Source organism: Pipistrellus kuhlii, unplaced genomic scaffold (assembly GCF_014108245.1).
Source record: "Pipistrellus kuhlii isolate mPipKuh1 unplaced genomic scaffold, mPipKuh1.p scaffold_m20_p_10, whole genome shotgun sequence".
NCBI classification, from domain to species: domain Eukaryota; kingdom Metazoa; phylum Chordata; class Mammalia; order Chiroptera; family Vespertilionidae; genus Pipistrellus; species Pipistrellus kuhlii.
In genome coordinates, this window is record NW_023425405.1 from 20,093,527 (window position 1) to 20,114,087 (window position 20,561).

General features: G+C 41.3%; 1 protein-coding gene across 6 annotated transcripts in view; it reads right to left on the reverse strand.

Moving 5' to 3' along the window:
- DENND2A (DENN domain containing 2A) overlaps positions 1–20,561 on the reverse strand; it is a 105,558-nt gene that overhangs the window by 56,167 nt on the left and 28,830 nt on the right. For 5 of the 6 annotated variants that reach the window (XM_045577490.1, XM_045577485.1, XM_045577480.1 and 2 more), the window contains exons 2-3: positions 10,709–10,810; positions 5,334–6,473 (exon numbers count right to left, since the gene is read on the reverse strand). In XM_045577490.1, the coding sequence (XP_045433446.1) occupies positions 5,334–6,473; positions 10,709–10,810 (1,242 nt within the window). The remainder of the gene's footprint in view (positions 1–5,333; positions 6,474–10,708; positions 10,811–20,561) is intronic. The other variant, XM_045577494.1, reaches the window with a different exon arrangement.

A 20,561-nucleotide genomic window follows, 5' to 3' on the forward strand; every position in this document is an offset into this window, starting at 1 on the left:
TCTCTAAATTCTTCTTTAGATTTCACTGATACCAAAGCCTAATAAAGATAGTGCAGTAAGTACCAAGTACAGGCCAGTCCCATTTATAGAATACTGAGACAAAGATCTTGAAATATTAGCAAATAGAATTTAGCAGTACATTAAAAAATAATAAACTGCCAAAACCAGTTTAGCTCAGTGGATAGAGCATCGGACTGCAGACTCAAAGGTCCGGGGTTCGATTCTGGTCAAGGGCATGTAACTTGGTTGCGGGCACATCCTCAGTGTTGGGTGTGCAGGAGGCAGCTGATCGATGTATCTCTCTCATCGATGTTTCTAACTCTCTATCTCTTTCCTTCCTCTCTGTAAAAAAAAAATCAATAAAATATATTTAAAAAAACAATAATAATAAACCAAGACCAAATAAGAGTTCATCCCAAAAATCTAAGGATGGGTTAGTATTACATATAAATTCACTATTAATAGTCAAGGGAGAAGAACCATATGATTGTATGAAGTTGTTGAAATGTAATTTTTAAAACTCTTAGTAAAATAAGAAATATAAATGAACATTACCTTGATAACATAAAAACACACCTCAAACAAGAGTGTTTGAGAGTAGAATACTAGAAACGTTACCATTAAATAAGCCCGCCCATTCCTATCAGCACTATTATTTAATTTGCTGTGAAAGTATTAGCCAGGATAATGAGGTAAGAGAAAGAATTTGGAGGTATAAATTTTTTGAAAAAAAGTAAAACAATAATTCTTTACAGACAATCCTATATAATAAGAGAGGAATATGCTAATTACCCATTATGCCCTGAGGCGTAATGACCGACTGCCTAATGACTAGATCACGGATCTGCAGGAGGGTGGGGCAAAAAGGGGGCAGCAGAGAGCTACAGGAGGGAGTAAGAGACCTACTGGTGCACAGATTCATGTGCAGGATACTAGTATGATTATATACATAGAAAGTCTAAGAGAATCAACTGACAAACTATTAGAAACAATAAAAAAAAATTTTAAGGTATCTTTTAAAACGGTAATATACAGCCCTGGCCAGTTTGGCTCAGTGGATAGAGCATCGGCCTTTAGACTGAAGGGTCCCGGGTTTGATTCTGGCCAGGGGCACATGCCTGGGTTGTGGGCTCCATCCCTAGTGGTGGGCATGTGGGAGGTGGCCAATTAATAATTCTCTCTCATCACTGATGTTCCTATCTCTCCTTCTTCCTTCCTCTCTGAAATCAATAAAGAAATATATTTAAAAAATAAAATTAAAATTGAGGAGTAATACACAAAATAAATAATTTTCTTAAATATGAAACTGATATAATAAGAAAAAAGATTATATTAACAATGGCAACAAGAAAATAAAATGCTTAGGAATAAACTTGGCAAATATTAAGAATCACAATTAGCCGAGACCGGTTTGGCTCAATGGATAGAGCGTCGGCTTGGGGACTGAAAGGTCCCGGGTTCGATTCCGGTCAAGGGCATGTACCTTGGTTGCGGGCACATCCCCAGTAGGGGGTGTGCAAGAGGCGGCTGATCGGTGACTCTCTCTCATCGATGTTTCTAACTCTCTATCTCTCTCCCTTCCCCTCTGTACAAAATCAATAAAATATATTTTAAAAAAAAGAAAAAAAAAAGAATCACAATTAAAAACCAATTATATAATTTTCAAGTGGGTAGTAAACTTACCAGGGTGGTTACCTCATAAGTTATAAAAATAATCACTAGGTTGCACACCTGAAACTAATACAATATTGTATGTCAACTGTAATTTAAATTTTTTTAAATTAAAAAAACAAACAAAAAAAACCAGCCCTAACTGGTTTGGCTCAGTGGATAGAGCATCGGCCTGTAGACTGAGAGGTCCCAGGTTCGATTCTGGGTGGGGAAGTGTACCTTGGTTGCAGGCTCCTCTCTAGCCTGGGCCCTGGTCAGGGCTCATGCAAGAGGCAATCAATGTGTTTCTCTCTGTCTTTCCCTTTCTCTTTCACTCTCCCTAAAAATCAATGGAAAAATATCCTCCAGTGAGGATTAACAACAACAAATAATAATAATTAACAAATAAATAAAATGGTGGTAATTATAATATCCACTTCATAAGTTGTGAAGATAAATAAATATCTGTAAATTATAAAACAAAGCCTGGGATATAGTAAAGGCTCAATAAATGTTACCTGGTATTGTTTTCTGGCTCTCTTTTGATTAATTAACCAGGGTATCTGTTTCTTTTCCAATACCAAATATTTTAATTATTTAATATATTAATATATTTTAGTATCTAGTTGAATTTACAGAAATTTCTTATTGTTGCTGATAATGAGTCAGTTGGTTCTCCTAGACATTCTTCATATTCTATCATGTCATGAAAAAAAAAATGATCATTTGGCCTCCCTTTTAATAAAAATAAACCTCTTATTTATTTTCTTATTCTCCTTTTTAAAAAAATGTCTTAACTATTCTTGCATCTATTTTTCTAAATGTTCTATATAGCACTATCAAATCTCACTCACACAAAATGTTAGTTTTTTTTAAATTTAAAATATATATTTTATTGATTTTTCACAGACAGGAAGGGAGAAGGATAGAGTTAGAAACATTGATGAGAGAGAAACATCAATCAGCTGCCTCTGCACACCTCCAACTGGGGATGTGCCCACAACCAAGGAATATGCCCTTGACTGGAATTGAACCTGGACCCTTTGGTCCACAGGCCGATGCTCTATCTGCTGAGCCAAACTGGCTAGGGCTAATTATCACCATTTTAAGTAAAATGAGGCCGAAACAAATTTAGTGGCTTGTCCAATGTTACACAGCTATCAAGGGGCAGAGCTAGAAGTACTCTGGCGCTAGAGTCTTCTCTAATGCTATATACTGCTCATCACAGCATTATTTGTAAACTGGAAACCACTCAAGTGTCCATCAGTAGGGGAACAGCTAAATAAAAAATTATCTATCCACAAGAAGTAAAGAATGTGGTGGTTATAGAAACGTGGAAGAAAAAAAAGGAAGGTGGTAAGATGGAAAGATCTCAATGATATTGTAAGTAATAAAAAGTATAGAAAGAAGAATATATAGTATGCATTCACTTTTAAAAGACATAATTTTTATATACTATAAATTTATATAAAATTCTAGAATATACAAACCTTTTTCCCTGGAAGAGAACATAAGAAATTATGTTTTAAGTGGGGAGCATCTGGGGAGAAGTCAATAGGGGAGAAAGGAGACACATGTAATACTTTCAACAATAAGAATTTAAATTAAAAAAATTTATGTTTTGGCAGCCAAGAGAATCCTACCTGACAGACCATTGGGTTGGGGAGTGACATGGTCTAATCTATATTTCTAGATAATTTCACATAGCGGCTGAGAAAGGAATATATTGGGGGTAGTGGTGGATCCAAGATGAGTAAGGTCGTAGCAGTGGAGGAGGTGTAATCAAATTCCAGATAACATTTAAAACTAGAACCAAAGGACTTGCTGATGATTAGATGGAGGTACGTGAAAAAGGGAAGACTCAGAGATGGCCCCTAGGTTTCTGGCCTAAGCAAAATGAAGGATAGTTACCATTTAATAAAATGGGGATTATTTTGAGAGGAGGTGGTTTGCCATGGCCTGGACTGAGAATTTAGGTTTGGACACAGTATTAAGTCCAAACTATTAGCTAACCAAATGGAGACCCAAATAGGAATGACTAATCTAATCTGAAGCTGGGTGAGAGAGTTGGGGCTGGAGATACTTAGTTGGGAGTCATAAGCATGTGACTGACATTTAAAGCCATGAGACTGGGTGAGATCATTTAGGGAGTATAGATGGACAGAAGTTTCTGTTCTGATGTTCTGATCAGGATGAGGTATGGATTCGTTGGTGGTGAGGATGGAGGGGGACAGGGTGTTCTGACACTTATGAAAAGTAACAGCCAGTGAAATAGGACTACCAGGAAAGTGGGTGGCCTAGAAGCCAAGTGAATACAGTGTTTCAAGATGTAGCACCTCAGCTGTTCCTTAACTGCCAAGAGACTTGGTCCATGACAAGAACAGAGAACTGTAGCAAGATGGAGGTTGTTTATGGCCTTGGTCAAGAGCAGTCTCAGAATAAGTGGCAAAAGCCCAACTGCAGTGGGTCAAAGAAAAAAATAGGAGGTGAAGAAGTGATGACTATAAGTAGACAACTGTCTGAGGAGTTCTGCTCTAAAGCTGGTTTTCATTTTAGTGGGTATCAACCAATGAGCACATTACAGAAATGTAGAGAGCACCTGGGAAGGCACATGGGCATTCTTTAATTATTGTCAGCTGAACCCAGTGGCGCTGGCAAAGCCATGCTCTGGAAACATGCTTTGCCAAAAGGCAGATGTAAAAAAAAATGGGGAGGAGGGGGGAGAAGACAGATGTGTTCTCAGCTTTGACTCTTATCTTTGCGTAGGTGTCTTTGATATGTAAATCCAGTCAAGCAATGAATAGAACTCTGGCCCACTCATGAATGCAAATAATCTCCTTTGTCTTGACTTTTAGGGAAACTCCCTGGTATGTGGGGGTATAAAATAAACTCGCTGCATGGCTCTGGGTCACTGTCTCTCCATCAGAAGAGGACAGCTGTCTACCCAGTCCCAGCTTTTTCCTTCTATCTCTGTGTCTTGTCTCTTTCTTTTATTTCTCAATCCCAAGCCCCTCTACTTGAAGAACTGAATCATCTCTCTTTCTGTGCTGGATGTGGAAAAGAGAGACCCCGCCATAAGAAATGGACTAGAAATTAAGTTTCAAAGCAGAGAAGAAACTGAATCCAAAGCACAGATTTTATTTTCAAGCATTCACAGGCTTTATTACCTAATGTGCTAATTTAATATTATAAAATATTCACAGTGTGTGCATCTATGTATAAATGAGGAACCTGAGGCTTCAAGAGGTTAAGTTCAAGGTCATAGAGAATGACCATGATGGGGCCAGGGTAGACCCAGGCAGTGTGTGTCTGGAGCCCATACCAAGACAAAACATGAAAGGAAGAACCAGGAAAGACAGAAAGTACCAAGAACTAGTAGGGATGATAGTAAAAAATAGAGCACCAGTTAGCAGCAATTAGTAGATGCCAGGGATAAAACAAATATTCATTGAATGCTTGGTTACTGTCTGAATCACAAGTACTCATCACATCCAAAGGGTAAAACAAAGACAAAACACATGCATCAGTTATCACGTGTCCACGTTTAGTCAATAAAATACCTCAAGTTATAAACAGTCTCGACTAACTACAAGATCTATCAGTTTACTAACAACAAATAAGTAGACTGAGCAGCAGCTGTGATGCGATATGAACTACTGGAGCAGACCGTCGCCATCACCTACCTGTGGTCAGCACTGGGCTTTGGTCTCCCATTCCACAGTCTTCTATTCACAGAGGAAGGTGGTGGCGAGGAGGGCAGGGGTGGGGGAGGAAGAGTAGGCAGAGGGGGCAGGTTCCGGCGATCTTTCCTGAAGCTGATGCCTGGGGTCCCATCCTTGTCCCCTTCTCCATCATGCATGAACGTTCTCCGGGGTTTGGGCAGGGGGTTGATGAAGTGTTTGGAGGAGGAGCCTCTGTATACACTCTCTCGACTCTGATCACAGGATTTCCCGTAGGTACCTCTCCATTCCTCTGCAACCTCAGGGGTGGGCTGCCTGGCTTCCAGGTCCAACTGGTAGGACCTGAATTCTGAGCCACTCCCACATCCACGGTTCCCTGTTAGGCTGGGCCCTTCCTTGTCCGGCACACAATGTGGGGAATAACAAGTCCCTGGTAACTGGAGATCCAGCCCTGCCACGCCATCCTTCAGAGCCTGCTCAAGTTTCTTGACCTGCACCAGCACAGACAGGCTATCATTCTGAAAGCGCTGTTTGCTAAGCTTCAGCTCTAGGCCTTTGCCCATGCTCGGAGACAACTCCCTGGCTGGCTGGTCTAGCCTCCGCTCTGCATTCTGTCTCACGACTTCCACTCTCTCCTTATTCCTCTCATTCTCTTTGCTCTCTCTTTCCAGCCTCGTTCCGTTCTCAGCTGCTGTGACCTGAGTCATCACACCATCATCACATCTCCTGTCCGTTATGCAGGATGCCAGGTAATCCTCTTGCCCATTTGCTTTCCTGCCAGGTGCAGGAGTGGGCGACTCCCTTTTCCCTTCCCATTCTGATATCTTGTCCTTTATGCTGAGGGACTTGTGCCCGGCTCTGCCTCGGGCAGGACAGAGGTTCTGAACACCGCTGAGCTGCCTCCTGCCAGGCTTGCTGGCTTCTTTAGCATTGAGACCTGAAGCTGGGTCACTGATGATCATATTTGAGTTGAACATGTTCTGCTGAAAACAGTCTACTCTTAACTTTAGCTTCAGGTTATTGAGGTTTTCCAACGGGCTTCTTTGAAGGGGTGAGTCCTGATCCGTCTTTAGGAAAGGATTGGAGGACCTACACGGCTGCCTTTGAGGATCTTCCCCAGCCTTTGGACCTTCCCCCTGGACCCTGAACAAGAAAGATAAACACTGGGTGAGGACTCAGGAGCCACGTTATTGTTCTTGGCTGGTCACAGAGATTTCCTAGAACTTAGATATATTAGATGCTGGCTGCAAATCACAAACATTGAAACCACCATCTAAAAAAAAAAATCACATAATATTTTTCTTGGGGAAGATACCATGGAGCTATTGGATTTGGAATCCAGTAGACTTGGGTTTAAATCCTAATTCAACTACTGAGCTATTGATAGATGTAACCTTGGGCAAGATGCTTAACTTCTCCAAATCTCAATGTCCCCGTCTGTGAAATAGGAATAATAGTGATAATGATACATATATAACAGGGTGACTGTAAACACTGAATGAACTAGCCCACATAAAGCATCTAGCATGCCATGAATGTACAAGATGTGGTGGTTACCATTATTATGAGCTTTTTTCCCCCTGATAAAAATAGAAGAAGAGAGTATATAATCTAAATTTCCTCTACTTCTGTTTTCAATGGATCGATCTTTGTAATAATTATTCACAATTAAAACAACACCATGAGTTACAAAACTTTTGCTAATCCTGGGCTGGATAAGTTGTCTTGATTTGAATCGGTGAAGACATAATGATTAGCTGCATTTGAGTTAAACCTACTTTAGAAATGTGAGCTCTACTGGAGTGGTCTCTCCACGATGACAGGGATTGTTGTTTCATATTGAATTTGGTCTGTTTCGGCTACTGATACATCCCTAGCACCTAGAACAACACTTAGCAGAGTAGGAAGGCCAATAAATCTTTGCTGCATAAATGAGTGAATCAATAAGCAGATCCGGATCTCATGGGTGGCCTAGATCTGCACTGTCCAATATAATGGCCACTAGCCATATGTGGCTATTTTAAGTTAAATTAAATTCAGTTCCCCAGCTGCACCAGCCATATGTTGAGGACTCAGTAACCACATCTGGCTAATGGTACTCTAATCGGATGGAATAGACATTCCCAACACCCCAGAAAGTACATATGATACATCCCTGTCATCGTGGAGAGACCACTCTAGTAGAGCTCACGTTTCAGAAGGTACAGAAGATACATGCCTCCAAATGTGATCTTAGGAGATTAGTGTCATGAAGATGTTGAAAATTTATTGAAAGAAAACCAGAGGCTATCATCAGCAAATCAACAAATGACAAGTGCTAGCGAGGATGAAGAGAAAAAGGAACCCTTGTGTACTGCTGGTGGGAGTGCTGACTGGTACAGTCACTGTGGAAAACAGTATGGAGTTTCCTCAAAAAACTAAACATGGAATTCCCATTTGACCCAGTGATCCCACTTCTAGGAAGATATCCCAAGAAACTAGAAACACTAATCATATCAGCACAATTTACAATAGCTAAGATTTGGAAACAGCCTAAGTGCCCATCAGCAGATGACTGGATTAAAAAACTGTGGTACATCTACACAATGGAATACTATGCTGCGGTAAAAAAGAAGGAATTCTTACCATTTGCATCAGCATGAATGGAACTGGAAAGCATTATGCTAAGTGAAATAAGCCAGTCAGAGAAAGATAAATATCACATGATTTCATTCATTTGTGGAATATAATGAACATAAACTGATGAACAAAAACAGACCCAGAGACAGAGAAAAATCGATCAGACCATCAGACTTCAGAGGGAAGGTAGGGGAGAGTGGGGGTAAGGGAGAGAGATCAACCAAAGGACTTGTATGCATGCATATAAGCTTTTTAATATATATATATATTTTATTGATTTTTTACAGAGAGGAAGAGAGAGGAATAGTTAGAAACATCGATGAGAGAAAAATATTGATCAGTTGCCTCTTGCACACCTCCTACTGGGGATGTGCCCGCAACCAAGGTACATGCCCTTGACTGGAATCAAACCCAGGACCCTTCAGTCCGCAGGCCAACGCTCTATCCACTGAGCCAAACCGGTTTCGGCGCGTGCATATGGACACAGGAGGCAACAGGAGGGTGAGGGCATGAGTGGAAGGTATTGAAAGGGGGAGTAATGGGGGAATAAGGACACATATGTAACACCTTAATCAATAAATAAATTTAAATAAATATTTTTTAAAAAAACAAAAAAACAGAAAGACATTTTTAAGCTAGTCTAATGAGAATGGGAGTATCTGTGCTTTGAAATGTGAAACTGTCTTCCACCAACATAGATCATGCCTGAACACAGTGACTATAGATGTGTCAAGATTAGCAAACATGCATGGGCCTACTTGCTGGTGCACATTTTGTGAAACATAGATGTAGCTGTGTAGGGATTCTGGAACCCCAGTCAGGTTTACATGAGGGATGAATTATTACCAACTTCATATACTCTATTTCTATTTAGCTTTCTATTCCAGAGACTAATGGTTGTTTATGTAAAGACTTCTTCCTATGGAACAATAGCTCGTAAATTGTGTTGCTATTCTTGGTTGCTCAATATAAATTAGAAACTTGTGAAATTGCAAACACATTTTCATGTTAAATATGGCTACCAAAGCAGAATTCCTTATTTAAATAAACAATTAGCATAAATAACAGAGTGCTTACAGAAAAGAAAGACATTTTTTAATTATTCTGTTACCACTGAGGACATTGGTATGAATTCAGATTTTAGTCAGAATTGGAATCAGAAAAATTTTGTTGATATTTTACTGAGAATTCCAAAGGCAAAAGTTAAAATCATTGCTCTCATTAGCGCCAGAAGTGAGATGAAGAAATAGAAAAAAAAACATAAAAACATAGTTCAGGTTAGTGCATGTTTAGTGACAAATATTTAATCACTAATATCACATATATTGTTAAACAACACTGAAAAGTTTTGATTTATTGATTTGAGAGAAGGGTAAGGAAGAGGGAGGGAGGGAAAGAGGGAGAAAGAGAGAGAGAGACAGAGAGAGACATTGATTTGTCGTTGCACTTATTTATACATTCATTAGTTGATTCTTTTTAAAAATATATATTTTATTGATTTTTTTACAGAGAGGGAGAGGGACAGAGAGTCAGAAACATCAATGAGAGAGAAACATTGATCAGCTGCCTCCTGCACACCTCATACTGGGGATGTGCCTGCAGCCAAGTTACGTGCCCTTGACTGGAAGGAATCAAACCTGGGACCTTTCAGTCCGTAGGCTGATGCTCTATCCACTGAGCCAAACTGGTTAAGGCCATTGGTTGATTCTTGTATGTAACTGGACCAGAAATTGAACCTACAACCTTGGCGCATTGGGATGATTTTCTAACCAACTGAGCTATTTGGCCAGGACTCTGTTAAACAATAACAACAGTAGATAAATACATGGTTTTAGAGTAGAAGGGACCTGGGATGGAATCTTGGTTCCATTTTTTTATTTTTCATCTTAAAGTAATAACCCTATCTCCTTTGTCTAGACTGGAACTTAAGGAGTACACAGGTCTAATTTATCTCATTTGCTGTGCCCAGTACATAATTGGTAGTCATTAAATATTTATTAAATGAATGAATGAATGAGCCAGAGTACATACATTATAAATCTTGATATTAATAAGTGGTAACTAATGTTATTTAAGTTATTGTCTAAGGTCCCAAACGTTTGGCATGACTTCACAATAACTGAGACCCTATCGAAAAACTGAAAAAGGATGCCTTGCTGGAAGCCCACGCTGAGTGACAAAGCTCCAGCAACAGCAGCAAGGATGATGAAACAAAAGGCAAAGTGCCTTCTTCACATGGTTGCCACACCAAGGACTTCTCTAGTTCCTGTTTCCAGGAGTCTATGGCCCCAGGAGGGGTTCCTCAGCTGTGAAAAGCTCAGATGTTGCCAACTCCTTTGAGGAAAACATCTGGGGAGAAAACAATCCTGCTGATATAAGATGGGTAAAGATGCTATGTAGCCAGATGCAGAGGCAAAAACTTAGAGCTCACTGATATTTACAATACCTATGCATTCCAGTAGTGAGAAAAATAAACCCTGGACTGAATGTGTAACTGGGGACATTGCCTGGAATGGCCCTGGGATCATCCTCTCAAAACACTGGATGCTCGTCAGACCTTTGACCACTTTGGTCTCGGGTTCTTCACTGAGTGCAGCGCATGGAGATGACTGACAGGAGGCTCCTCACAATGACTCAGTAAAGAACACCTCCTTAGTTTAAGGAAGTGGGGTTAGAGAACAGGGAAAGGCAACAGTGAAAGGAAGGAGACTGAGAGTCCGGGCCAACTTCTTCACTCTTGGGGGGAGAAAAGTTCTTACTTGTCAGCCAGTTTGCAGCTCAGATTTTCAGTCTGGCTGTGGCTGCCTTTGGCCGGCCTGCACACGGTCATCATGTCAGCACGGAGAGGCGCTCCAAGTATCCTGGGGGAACAGGGATGCATACTCAGTGAGCCACGACTGCAAACCTAGGGTCCACACCCCAAACTATTTACCCTGATGGATTCTTCCCAGGAGTGGAGGGTGACAGGAATGTGCCATTCGGAATCCCTCACCAAGGAAGTGGGGGCAAGGGCAGAGAATACTGAGGTCCGCCCAGAGTCAGACGCCATACCAAACTCACACGTGTGTGTACATGGATAAAAAAACATGTAGCTTTAGAAAGCACAACATAAATACCAGAACAACCTGACACTTTTTCAGGCTAAGAATTTGGGATGAGCTAAAAGCCCCTCAAAAGGAAAGAGTTGTTACTTTATTTGAAACAAGAAGTAAACCACCCACCGAAGTGTTAATATCCACACAGAGATACTCTGCTCTTCTGCTGGCCCTGCTGGTCGGCATAAACCCACACTGTCCAGTGGCTCCAAACCCAAGAGGAGGAACTGCCTACCCACTACCGTATTTTCCGGCATATAAGACGACCCCCTAATTTTACAGTTAAAACATATGTTTAGGCCTATATTCGCTGTATAAGACTACCCCCCACTTCTGAGGCAACACCCGTTCTTTTTTTAATAGACCGCCTCTCTGACTCTGGCCAATCTGAGCAGTGGGGCAATGGAGGGTAGAGGGAGGCCCCACTGGCATCTGCTTTGGCTGGCCGGGGGCCTGCAGGCTGGGGGCAGCTCCGTTGAGCATCTGCTCCCTATTGAGCAGTGCACGTCATAGATACTGGTCGCCACTGGTCATTCAGCCTTTCAGCAGATTTGCATATTAGGCTTTTATACACACATACACACACACACACACACACACACACACACACACACACACACACGTAGATTTGAGAGAGAAAGGGAGAGGGAGATAGAAATATCAATGATGAGAATCATTGGTTGGCTGCCTCCTGCATGCCCCCCACTGGGGATTGAGCCCCCAACCTGGGCATGTGCCCTGACTGGAAATCAAACCATGACCTCCTGGTTCATAGGTTGACACTCAACCATGGAACCATGCCCAGCTGGGCAGAAGTAAGCAGTTTTATAATGCCCTGGTGCCTGATATTCAAATGAACTGAAGTAGCTGATTAAGATGTATGATTTCTATAGCAACTCCCTACAGCAATCTGTGTCTCTCATCGTGAGGATGAATGGATACTGCACCAGTGGATGTGGTTAGGAAGATGAGACCCACAGGAGAATGCCAAGCATGTAAAGCATGCGTGCTGCATGGCCAGCCCTCTTGAGGGAGAGGAGGTAATGCTTGACCAGAAGTTCAAGGAGCACTGAACCTCCAGGGAAACTCTCTCCCAACTCCTTACATTTCCAAGATTCCTAACCCTTCTCCCAAAATGGTTTACCTGCCAGGTGCCAGAGTGGCTGTCCATGGTCCTGGCATCAGCATCCTTTGCCCCCAAGAACTCAAAGTGCTAGGTTTCAAGACATTCTCTTGGGAAAATGAGAGGAAGGTCAGAGTGAGAGAGAGAAAAAGAAAAAGAGAATGAACATGGGCAGCACATTAAAAAGAGAGAGTGCGCTCACTTTGGCAGCACATATACTAAAAGGAGGAGGTCAGGGACCAGTGTGTGTTTGGGAAGGAAATGGCACTCAGGCCTGCCCATGGAGCTCCGCTGTCCTCTTACCCAGCCACCCAGCACTCTGCATTCTGGGGTGTGTCCATGCTAAAAGCCAGCCTGATTCTTTTTGTTGTTGTTAACCCTCACACAAGGATATTTTTCCCTTGTTGTTTTTTTTTTTCTCAGAGAGAGTGACACATCCATTGGTTGCCTTTTGCACAGTGCCCCAACCAGGGCCAGGAATTGAGCCTGCAATTGAGGTACCTGCCCTTGACTGAAATCGAACCCACAAACCTTCGGTCTGAGGGTCAACGCTCCAACCCCTGAGCCAAAGTTCTTTAAGAAGCTAGGCCCCAGGGCTCTCTCTCCCTTCTCATTATGGAGGAGAGCCCCAAAAGGCCTTTCAGGGACAGGAAGGAACTCATTGGCCTCTCACAATGCTCTGCAAAGCCTCTGGAGCCTGTCCATCTGTCTGGGCTGACAGACACTGCTCTTCTGTCCTGCATCTGGCAGAGGGCCCATCAGAGGACAAGGATAAGGGCCACTCCCCACCACCCGCCCGCCTCGTGTCTGCACTGGCTCCACGCAGACCAAACCACTGTGAGGCAGCCTTGTTTCATATGGGTGCCACTCACCCCGCCCATGCTCTTCTTTCAAGCTGGCCTCCCTTTCACTGGCACGATGCATAGGTGCCAGGACTGTGCCTGGGTCACCATCAGTCCTGCAATCCAGCTCTCTCCCCAAGGAAACAGTCTCCTAGAATTCCCAAGAAGCCATCGCTTTTCCAAAGGGGACAAAGCCCACTATGTCTAATGCACAGAGAACCACATATGCACTTTGAGGTTAAAGATCAAGAAACACTTTAGGGAACACTATGTAACCTATATGAATGTTCATTCTCTGTGCTGTACAGCTGAAACTAATACAAAATAGTTCTAAATGCAAACTGTAATCAAACAATAAAATTAAAAAAATAGAACACTTAAACAACATGGTACTAAAGTCAACTCGCTTTCCATTGGCAGTAATAACTTCCGGTGCTAAAACCATGGTCTCGAGGAACAGCTGATACCATACTCTGAGAAGCAAGTTCAAGTGGGATTCAGGAGCTGAAACTCAGGGAACATGGAAGCTCACTGGACTCAGATATGAGCCCACCAGCACTTCCAAATTCACAGAGGAATGGAAAATACTCCTCCCACATAACTCTGACCCTTACCTTTCTGTCTTGGGTGTTAAAAGTCATTAATTAGGTGACAAGCCTACCTAAATTTGCTTAGTTAGGAATACTCTGTGACTTAAATTATGATAAACTTCAATATCACTTTATGGGTGTGGGATTGCAGGATGGATTGTTTCCCAACAATAACCTTCTTCCTGTTAACTTTGAAACACTGCTATCAAAGTTACTTGCAAAAAGTAGTTGAGATATTACTGCTTTAGAAATTGCTATAAAAACAATCTGGACATGTTTAAGCCATGGGAGAGGAGACTGATTTTCCCCAAATCTTAGAACAAAAACAGTGATTTAAATAAAAAGTGAAGCCCTAACTGGTTTGGCTCAGTGGATAGAGCGTTGGCCTGAGGACTAAAAGGTCCCAGGTTTGATTCCAGTCAAGGGCATGTACCTCAGTAGGAGGTGTGCAGGAGGCAGCTGATTGATGTTTCTCTCCTATTGATGTTTCTAACTTGCTATCCCTCTCCCCTCCTTTCTGTAAAAAAAAAAAAAATCAATAAAATATAAATAAATAAATAAATAAATAAATAAATAAATAAATAAATAAAAAAAAAGTGAAATCTGAAAATGTTGATCACTGATGAGTGGATTTTTAAAATATGGTATATCCATGAATTGGAATATTATCCAACCATAAAAAGGAACGAAGTTTTGTTTTATACTACAACATGGGTGACCTTGAAAATATAATAAGTGAAAAGCCAGACACAAAAGGCCATATATCATAGTAATCCCATTTGCAATATATGAAATACCAAGAATAGACAAACCCTAAATGCTAAATTTTATGGGAATTATATCTCAATTAATATTATAATTATAATATAATTATAATGTATATACTTATACATTATAAATATATTCAATAAAAATAAGAAATTTAGCACTGGCTATTAAATACAATTAAATATTAAATTAAATATTGTTAATTTACTGATTAATTTAATAAATTATAAATATATAATATTCAATAAAAAAATAAGAAATTTAGCACTAGCTAGTGTGGGCTAGCAGTCAAGAGTGTTGGCCTATAGATCAAAGAGTTGATAGTTTGACCCTAACCTGTTTGGCTCAGTGGACAGAGCACTGGCCTTTGGACTGAAGGGTCCCAGGTTCGATTCCGGTCAAGGGCATGTACCTTGGTTGCGGGCACATCCCCAGTGGGAGGTGTGCAAGAGGCAGCTGATCGATGTTTCTCTCTCATTAATGTTTCTAACTCTCTATCCCTCTCCCTTCCTCTCTGTAAAAAAAATCAATAATATATATATATATTTAAAAAGAGTTGATAGTTTGATTCCTAATCACAGGCATGTACCTGGATTGCAGGTTCGATCTCCAGCTCTAGTGAGGGCAGGTGCAGGAGGCAACCAATCATGTGTCTCTCTCACATCAATGTTTCTCTCTCACTCTCTTTCTCTCCACTCCCTTCCTCTCTTCTAGTCTCTCTGAAAAAGCAATGAAAAAATATCAATGGAAAAATATCCTCAGGTGAGGATTAACAGAAAAAAATTATAGGTAGGGGAGAAGATGGAGTAAGGAATAAAACATACACAGTTATAACAATCCACTGCCGTTTAGTGCTCTAAAGTTAATATGTTATTTCTGAAATATATATAATGTGATTCATAAAATGGTCATACTGGATATACTGAACAAAAAAATACAGTTTGGACAATGATTATATACTAATAAAATTAAAATTTAAATGATTTTTATTTGTTTGGCAAATAAAGCTACAAGCTATTCAGCTTTAATGATTCTAATAACTCTTAGCTTATCAGCTTATAAAGAACAGGCAACAAAATTGAGAATAAACCATTAAAATTACAGAACAAAAAATAATTTTCTCAACAGATACCCTCATTAGCAAGCATATCTAGAAGGTGCTTATTTTCAGAAAATATAGAGAACAACAACAACAAAAAAGCATGCAATCATATAATACAGCTCTTGCTGTATCTAACTGTTGATTCAGTGAAGCCCACTCCTGAACCTTTTGATGCCTCATTTTTATCATCTTCAAACAAGTAGATTTAAAAGGGTAAATTTTATAGTATGTGAATTATACCTCAATAAAGCTGTTGTTATTTTATCATCTTCTTCAACAAATAAAATTTAAAAATTAAAATGAACTACTGTCTTTTTTTTTTGTCTTTTTTTTTTTTTTTTTTTACATAATAGCTTTAATTTTTCAAATTTTGGAATATTTGAAAAACCAACCCAACTTTTTCACATTTGGAAGAAGATGGAAGACTGAGCAGGTGAGGAACGAGAAGCCAAAGGCTATGTGCTGTTTCAAAGCCACGCCCAGGGGACCTGACTGGAGCAATAGCAGCCTGCACTCCTGGACCAAATCCTTAAACTGCGCCTGCCCCAAAACACCGCACACCACGACCGGACATCAGGTCCTCAGCGCACCACACCAGCAGACAGCAGCAGAATGAAGGTAATGACTTTTCTACTAACAACCACCAGTCTTCTTATTCCACGAGTTCTGCTTTGGAGCCCAGATGATTCCCCCATTAAATAAGAGTGCTCAAGACATGCTGTCGAGCCGAAACTGGTTTGGCTCAGTGGATAGAGCATCAGCCTGAGGACTGAAAGGTCCAGGTTCAATTCCGGTCAAGGGCATGTACCTTGGTTGTGGGCACATCCTCAGTAGGGGGTGTGCAAGAGGCAGCTGATCAATGTTTCTCTCTCATTGATGTTTCTAACTTTCTATCCCTCTCTCTTCCTCTCTGTAAAAACTCAATAAAATCTATTAAAAAAAGAAAAAGAGAAAAAGAAATACTGTCGAGTGAATAAACACATTCCATCTTCTTATACCTCACATGTCCATCAACAGATAACTGGATAAACAATCGGTGGTCTAGCCAGACCAAGGAATATTACTCAAGCATTAAAAAGGAATGAAGGACTGACACATGCTACAGCATGGATAAACCTTGAAAACATCATGATACATGGAAAAAGATCACACATTGTATTCCATTTATATAAATAGGCAAATCCAAAAAGTAGATTAGGGGCTTGGGAGTGGGAACAAGGAGTGAGTGCTGATAGTATGGGTTATTGTGTGGGGAGGAGAGTGATAAAAATGTTCCAAAATTAAACAGTGGTGATGGCTGCACTAAACAGTGAATATGCTAAAAAGAAAACCCACTTAATTGTACACCTTAAAAGGGTGAGTTTTACAGTATATGGATTATCCTATATAAGGCTAATATGCTAAGTGTCTGTCTGTTGGTTTGACTGTTTGACCAGTTGCTATGATACACACTGACCACCAGGGGACAGACACTCCAACTGGTAGGTTAGCTTGCATCACAAGCAACTGGTCTTTCAGCCATTCATTCAGTTTGCATATTAGGGTTTTATTATATAGGATTATACTTTGATTGGTTGAACGACCAACCGGTCGACCGAACACTTAGCAGATTGGGTTTTTATTATATAGGATGGTGTTGCTTATATTGGCTTTTGGCTTGAAAATACTTTCTCCTTGTGATGGCCATTGTGTCTCTGCCTGTCAGACAATGAAGCACAAACCACTGAATGAAAAGCAACCCTGGTTTTCTGTAAGATTACACTTCACTGATCTGCTAAATTTCTTTGGAGGGTCAAGCAACATGTGAAAAAGCAGAATCTGTGAACACAACTCAGATAGACTTCTGAAAACTTCTACCAAGATGCTACTAGAAGCATAACAACCTTGAATATGTTTTATTTTGAAATAATTATAAGCTTGCAGAAAACTGAAAGAATAGTACTGAAAACTCATACACTTTTTATTAAAAATTTACTACATTTTAACACTCTCTCTCAAAGACTTTTTTAGGGGAAAATGAGTGCTATCCAACCACTAGAAGCCTTTACGCTCATGAGCCTAAAAGAAAACAGAATCTTACAAAAGCAGTTAGTTAACTGAAATAGGTAAGCACCCCCAGATCTAAAAGACAACTCAACCCTAACCCAATCCCATCCAGACCCACCCCCAGGACCTCCCAGGAGGCCAATGAATACTTTAAAACTAGACTGCCAAGCTGGTGAAAATACCTAGAAAAACACTGAAAAACTAAAAAATGGGGAAGAAGTGTGTGGGACAACTAGCCCTACCAGATGTGAAAAATACTATAAAGCCTCTAACATTAAAACTGCCACAAGAATAAGTAGACCAGTGGAACAGAATAGAAAGTCTAGACATAGACTCGAGGACACTTAGAACTTTATATATGATAAAGGTGACTTCTTAAATCACTAGGGCAAAGATGGACTTTCTAACAAATGGTGCTGGGATACCTGAATAGCCCAAAGGTATTCAAGTAAGAGCATGCTGCAAGTCTGATGTATCTGCTGCCCTGGTGAACTGAGGATGATCTGGGTCTTTCTCAGAGCCAGGAAACCAGCTGCAGGCAAGAACTAGTTTGTAGCCCTGAGGGCTTACGAGCAGCCCTGGAAGAATCTGACCAGTGCTCCAGAACTCTACCCACGCTCTGTACATGCTGCGACTTGAAGAGTTTCAAAAGTCTGATTCCTGCCCTGGCCGGGTAGCTCATTGGTTGGAGTGTTGCCCTAATGCACCAAGGTTGCAGTTGGATCCCCAGTCAGGGCACATGCAAGAATAACCAGTGAGTACACAAATAAGTGTAACAACAAATCGATGTTTCTCTCTCCCCCTTCTTTCTAAAATAAACATTTTTTAAGATGCTTTAAAAAGTCTGATTCTTTTTCTAGAGCTTAGAATATACTTGTATAGCCCCTGATTTCCATATTATCCACATAACACAAAACACAAAAGCCCCCTTCATCTCACCCATTTCAAAATGTAATTATTATTATCCTCCTTTGCCAGGTGAGAAGATCAAGGTTCAGTGATTTGCCCAGAATTACAGCATTTAAGTAGTAGAATACGGGATCCAATTCTTTTTCTTTTTTCTTTTTTTTAAATATATTTTTTATTGATTTTTCACAGAGAGGAAGAGAGAGGGATAGAGAGTTAGAAACATCGATGAGAGAGAATCATCGATCAGCTGCCTCTTGCACAGCCCCCACTGGGGACGTGCCCGCAACCAAGGTACATGCCCTTGCCTGGAATCGAACCCGGGACATTTCAGTCCGCAGGCCGACGCTCTATCCACTGAGCCAAACCAGTCCCGGCCAATTCTTCTCTTTCTACTCCAAATTTTATATTCTGACCCTCAAACCTTGTTTTCTGCTCTTTCAGTACCTTCAACCAGAACCACCCTGGATCTACCCGTTCGTAGGCCTGAGGGAAGAATCTGCTCCTCAGTGATGCCAGGCCCCGGGGTCAGTAACCTCTGAGTCTGACCCGCGGGGGTCAGGCTCTTCGGGAGAGGCTGGCTTTCTTCTGAGGGCAGCAGCAGGAAATAGCTTTCATTCATGACCTTAGGGAAGGTCAGGGTAAAGAAATTAGCACTGTTGTGTTCTGTGATCCGTCAGGCACTGCATTAAGCACTTTACAAACAATCATAGAAATAATCTTTCTCCCAAGAGAAATGAAAATAGGTCCACATATGTTCTTCTACAGTAACATTCATAGCAGCGTTATTCATAATGGCCACCAAGAAGTAATCCAAATGTCATCGACTGACAAATGGATAAACAAAATGTGATGTATCCATACAATGGAGTATTACTCAGCCATAAGAAGAATGAAGTACTGATACACACTACCACATGTATGAACCTCGAAAACACTATGCTACACGAACAGAAGCGAGTCCCAAAGTCCACATGTTGCATGAGTCCATTTATATAAAACGTCTAGAGCAGGGACCTCTGTAGAGACAGAAGGTGGGTTAGTGGTTATTTAGGACAGAAAGGGATAGGGGTGCTACTTGCTAAGAGATACGTGTTTCGCCCTGGCCAGCTTGGCTTGGCTCGGTAGATAGGACGCCTGCCTGCAGACTGAAGGGTCCTGGTTGGATTAAAGGCTCAACTTTCCTCCCATTCTCCCCCCCTCCCCTCAGTCAGGGAGCACGTGGGAGGCAACCAAGCAAGGTATCTCTCTCACATCTCTCTCTCCCCCACCCTCCCCCGCCCCTTCCACTCTATAAATGTCAATGGGAAAATATCCTCCGGTGAGGATGAACAACAAGAAAAGAAGTACAGGTTTTCTTCTCTGGTGTGATGAAAATGTTGTCACTGGTGAGGGTGGCACAAGCCTATGAATATACTAAGAACTATCGAACTATACAATTTTTAGAAAATATTTTTTTATTGATTTTTTCACAGAGGAAGAGAGAAGGATAGAAACATCGATGAGAGAGAAACATCGATCAGCTGCCTCCGGCCACCTCCCCTCACCACCACCACTAGGGATATGCTCACAACCAAGGTACATGCCCTTGACTGGAATCGAACCCGGGACCCTTCAGTCTGCAGGCCGACACTCTATCCACTGAGCCAAACTGGTTTCGGCTCAAACTATACACTTTAAATAGATGAATTTTTATGGTATGTGAATTATGCCTCCTCAATAAAACCAGGAAGGAAGGAAGGAAGGAAGGAAGGAAGGAAGGAAGGAAGGAAGGAAGGAAGGAAGGAAGGAAGGAAGGAAGGAAGGAAGGAAGGAAACAAACAAACAGGAGGGGAGGAGAGTGAGAAAAGAAGGAAAGAAGGGAGGGAGGGAAAGACAGGCGGGAAGGGCGGGTCCGTCAAAGCACCGAGCACCATGTGCTGGGCACATAACAGGAAATCAGCTCCATTTCACAGTCGAGGAGACTATTTGATAACAGTGTCACTGGCCTTTCAACAGCCATGCGTCCGCCCAAAGCCCGGATTTCGCAGTCCACTACGTCTGTCACCACACCTTTGTCAAAGCCCTTGGCAAGCGATTCCAGGAAGCAGGACTCTTACAAACACGGTGGTTGGGGCAACTGAGCTCAAAATAGTTTTAA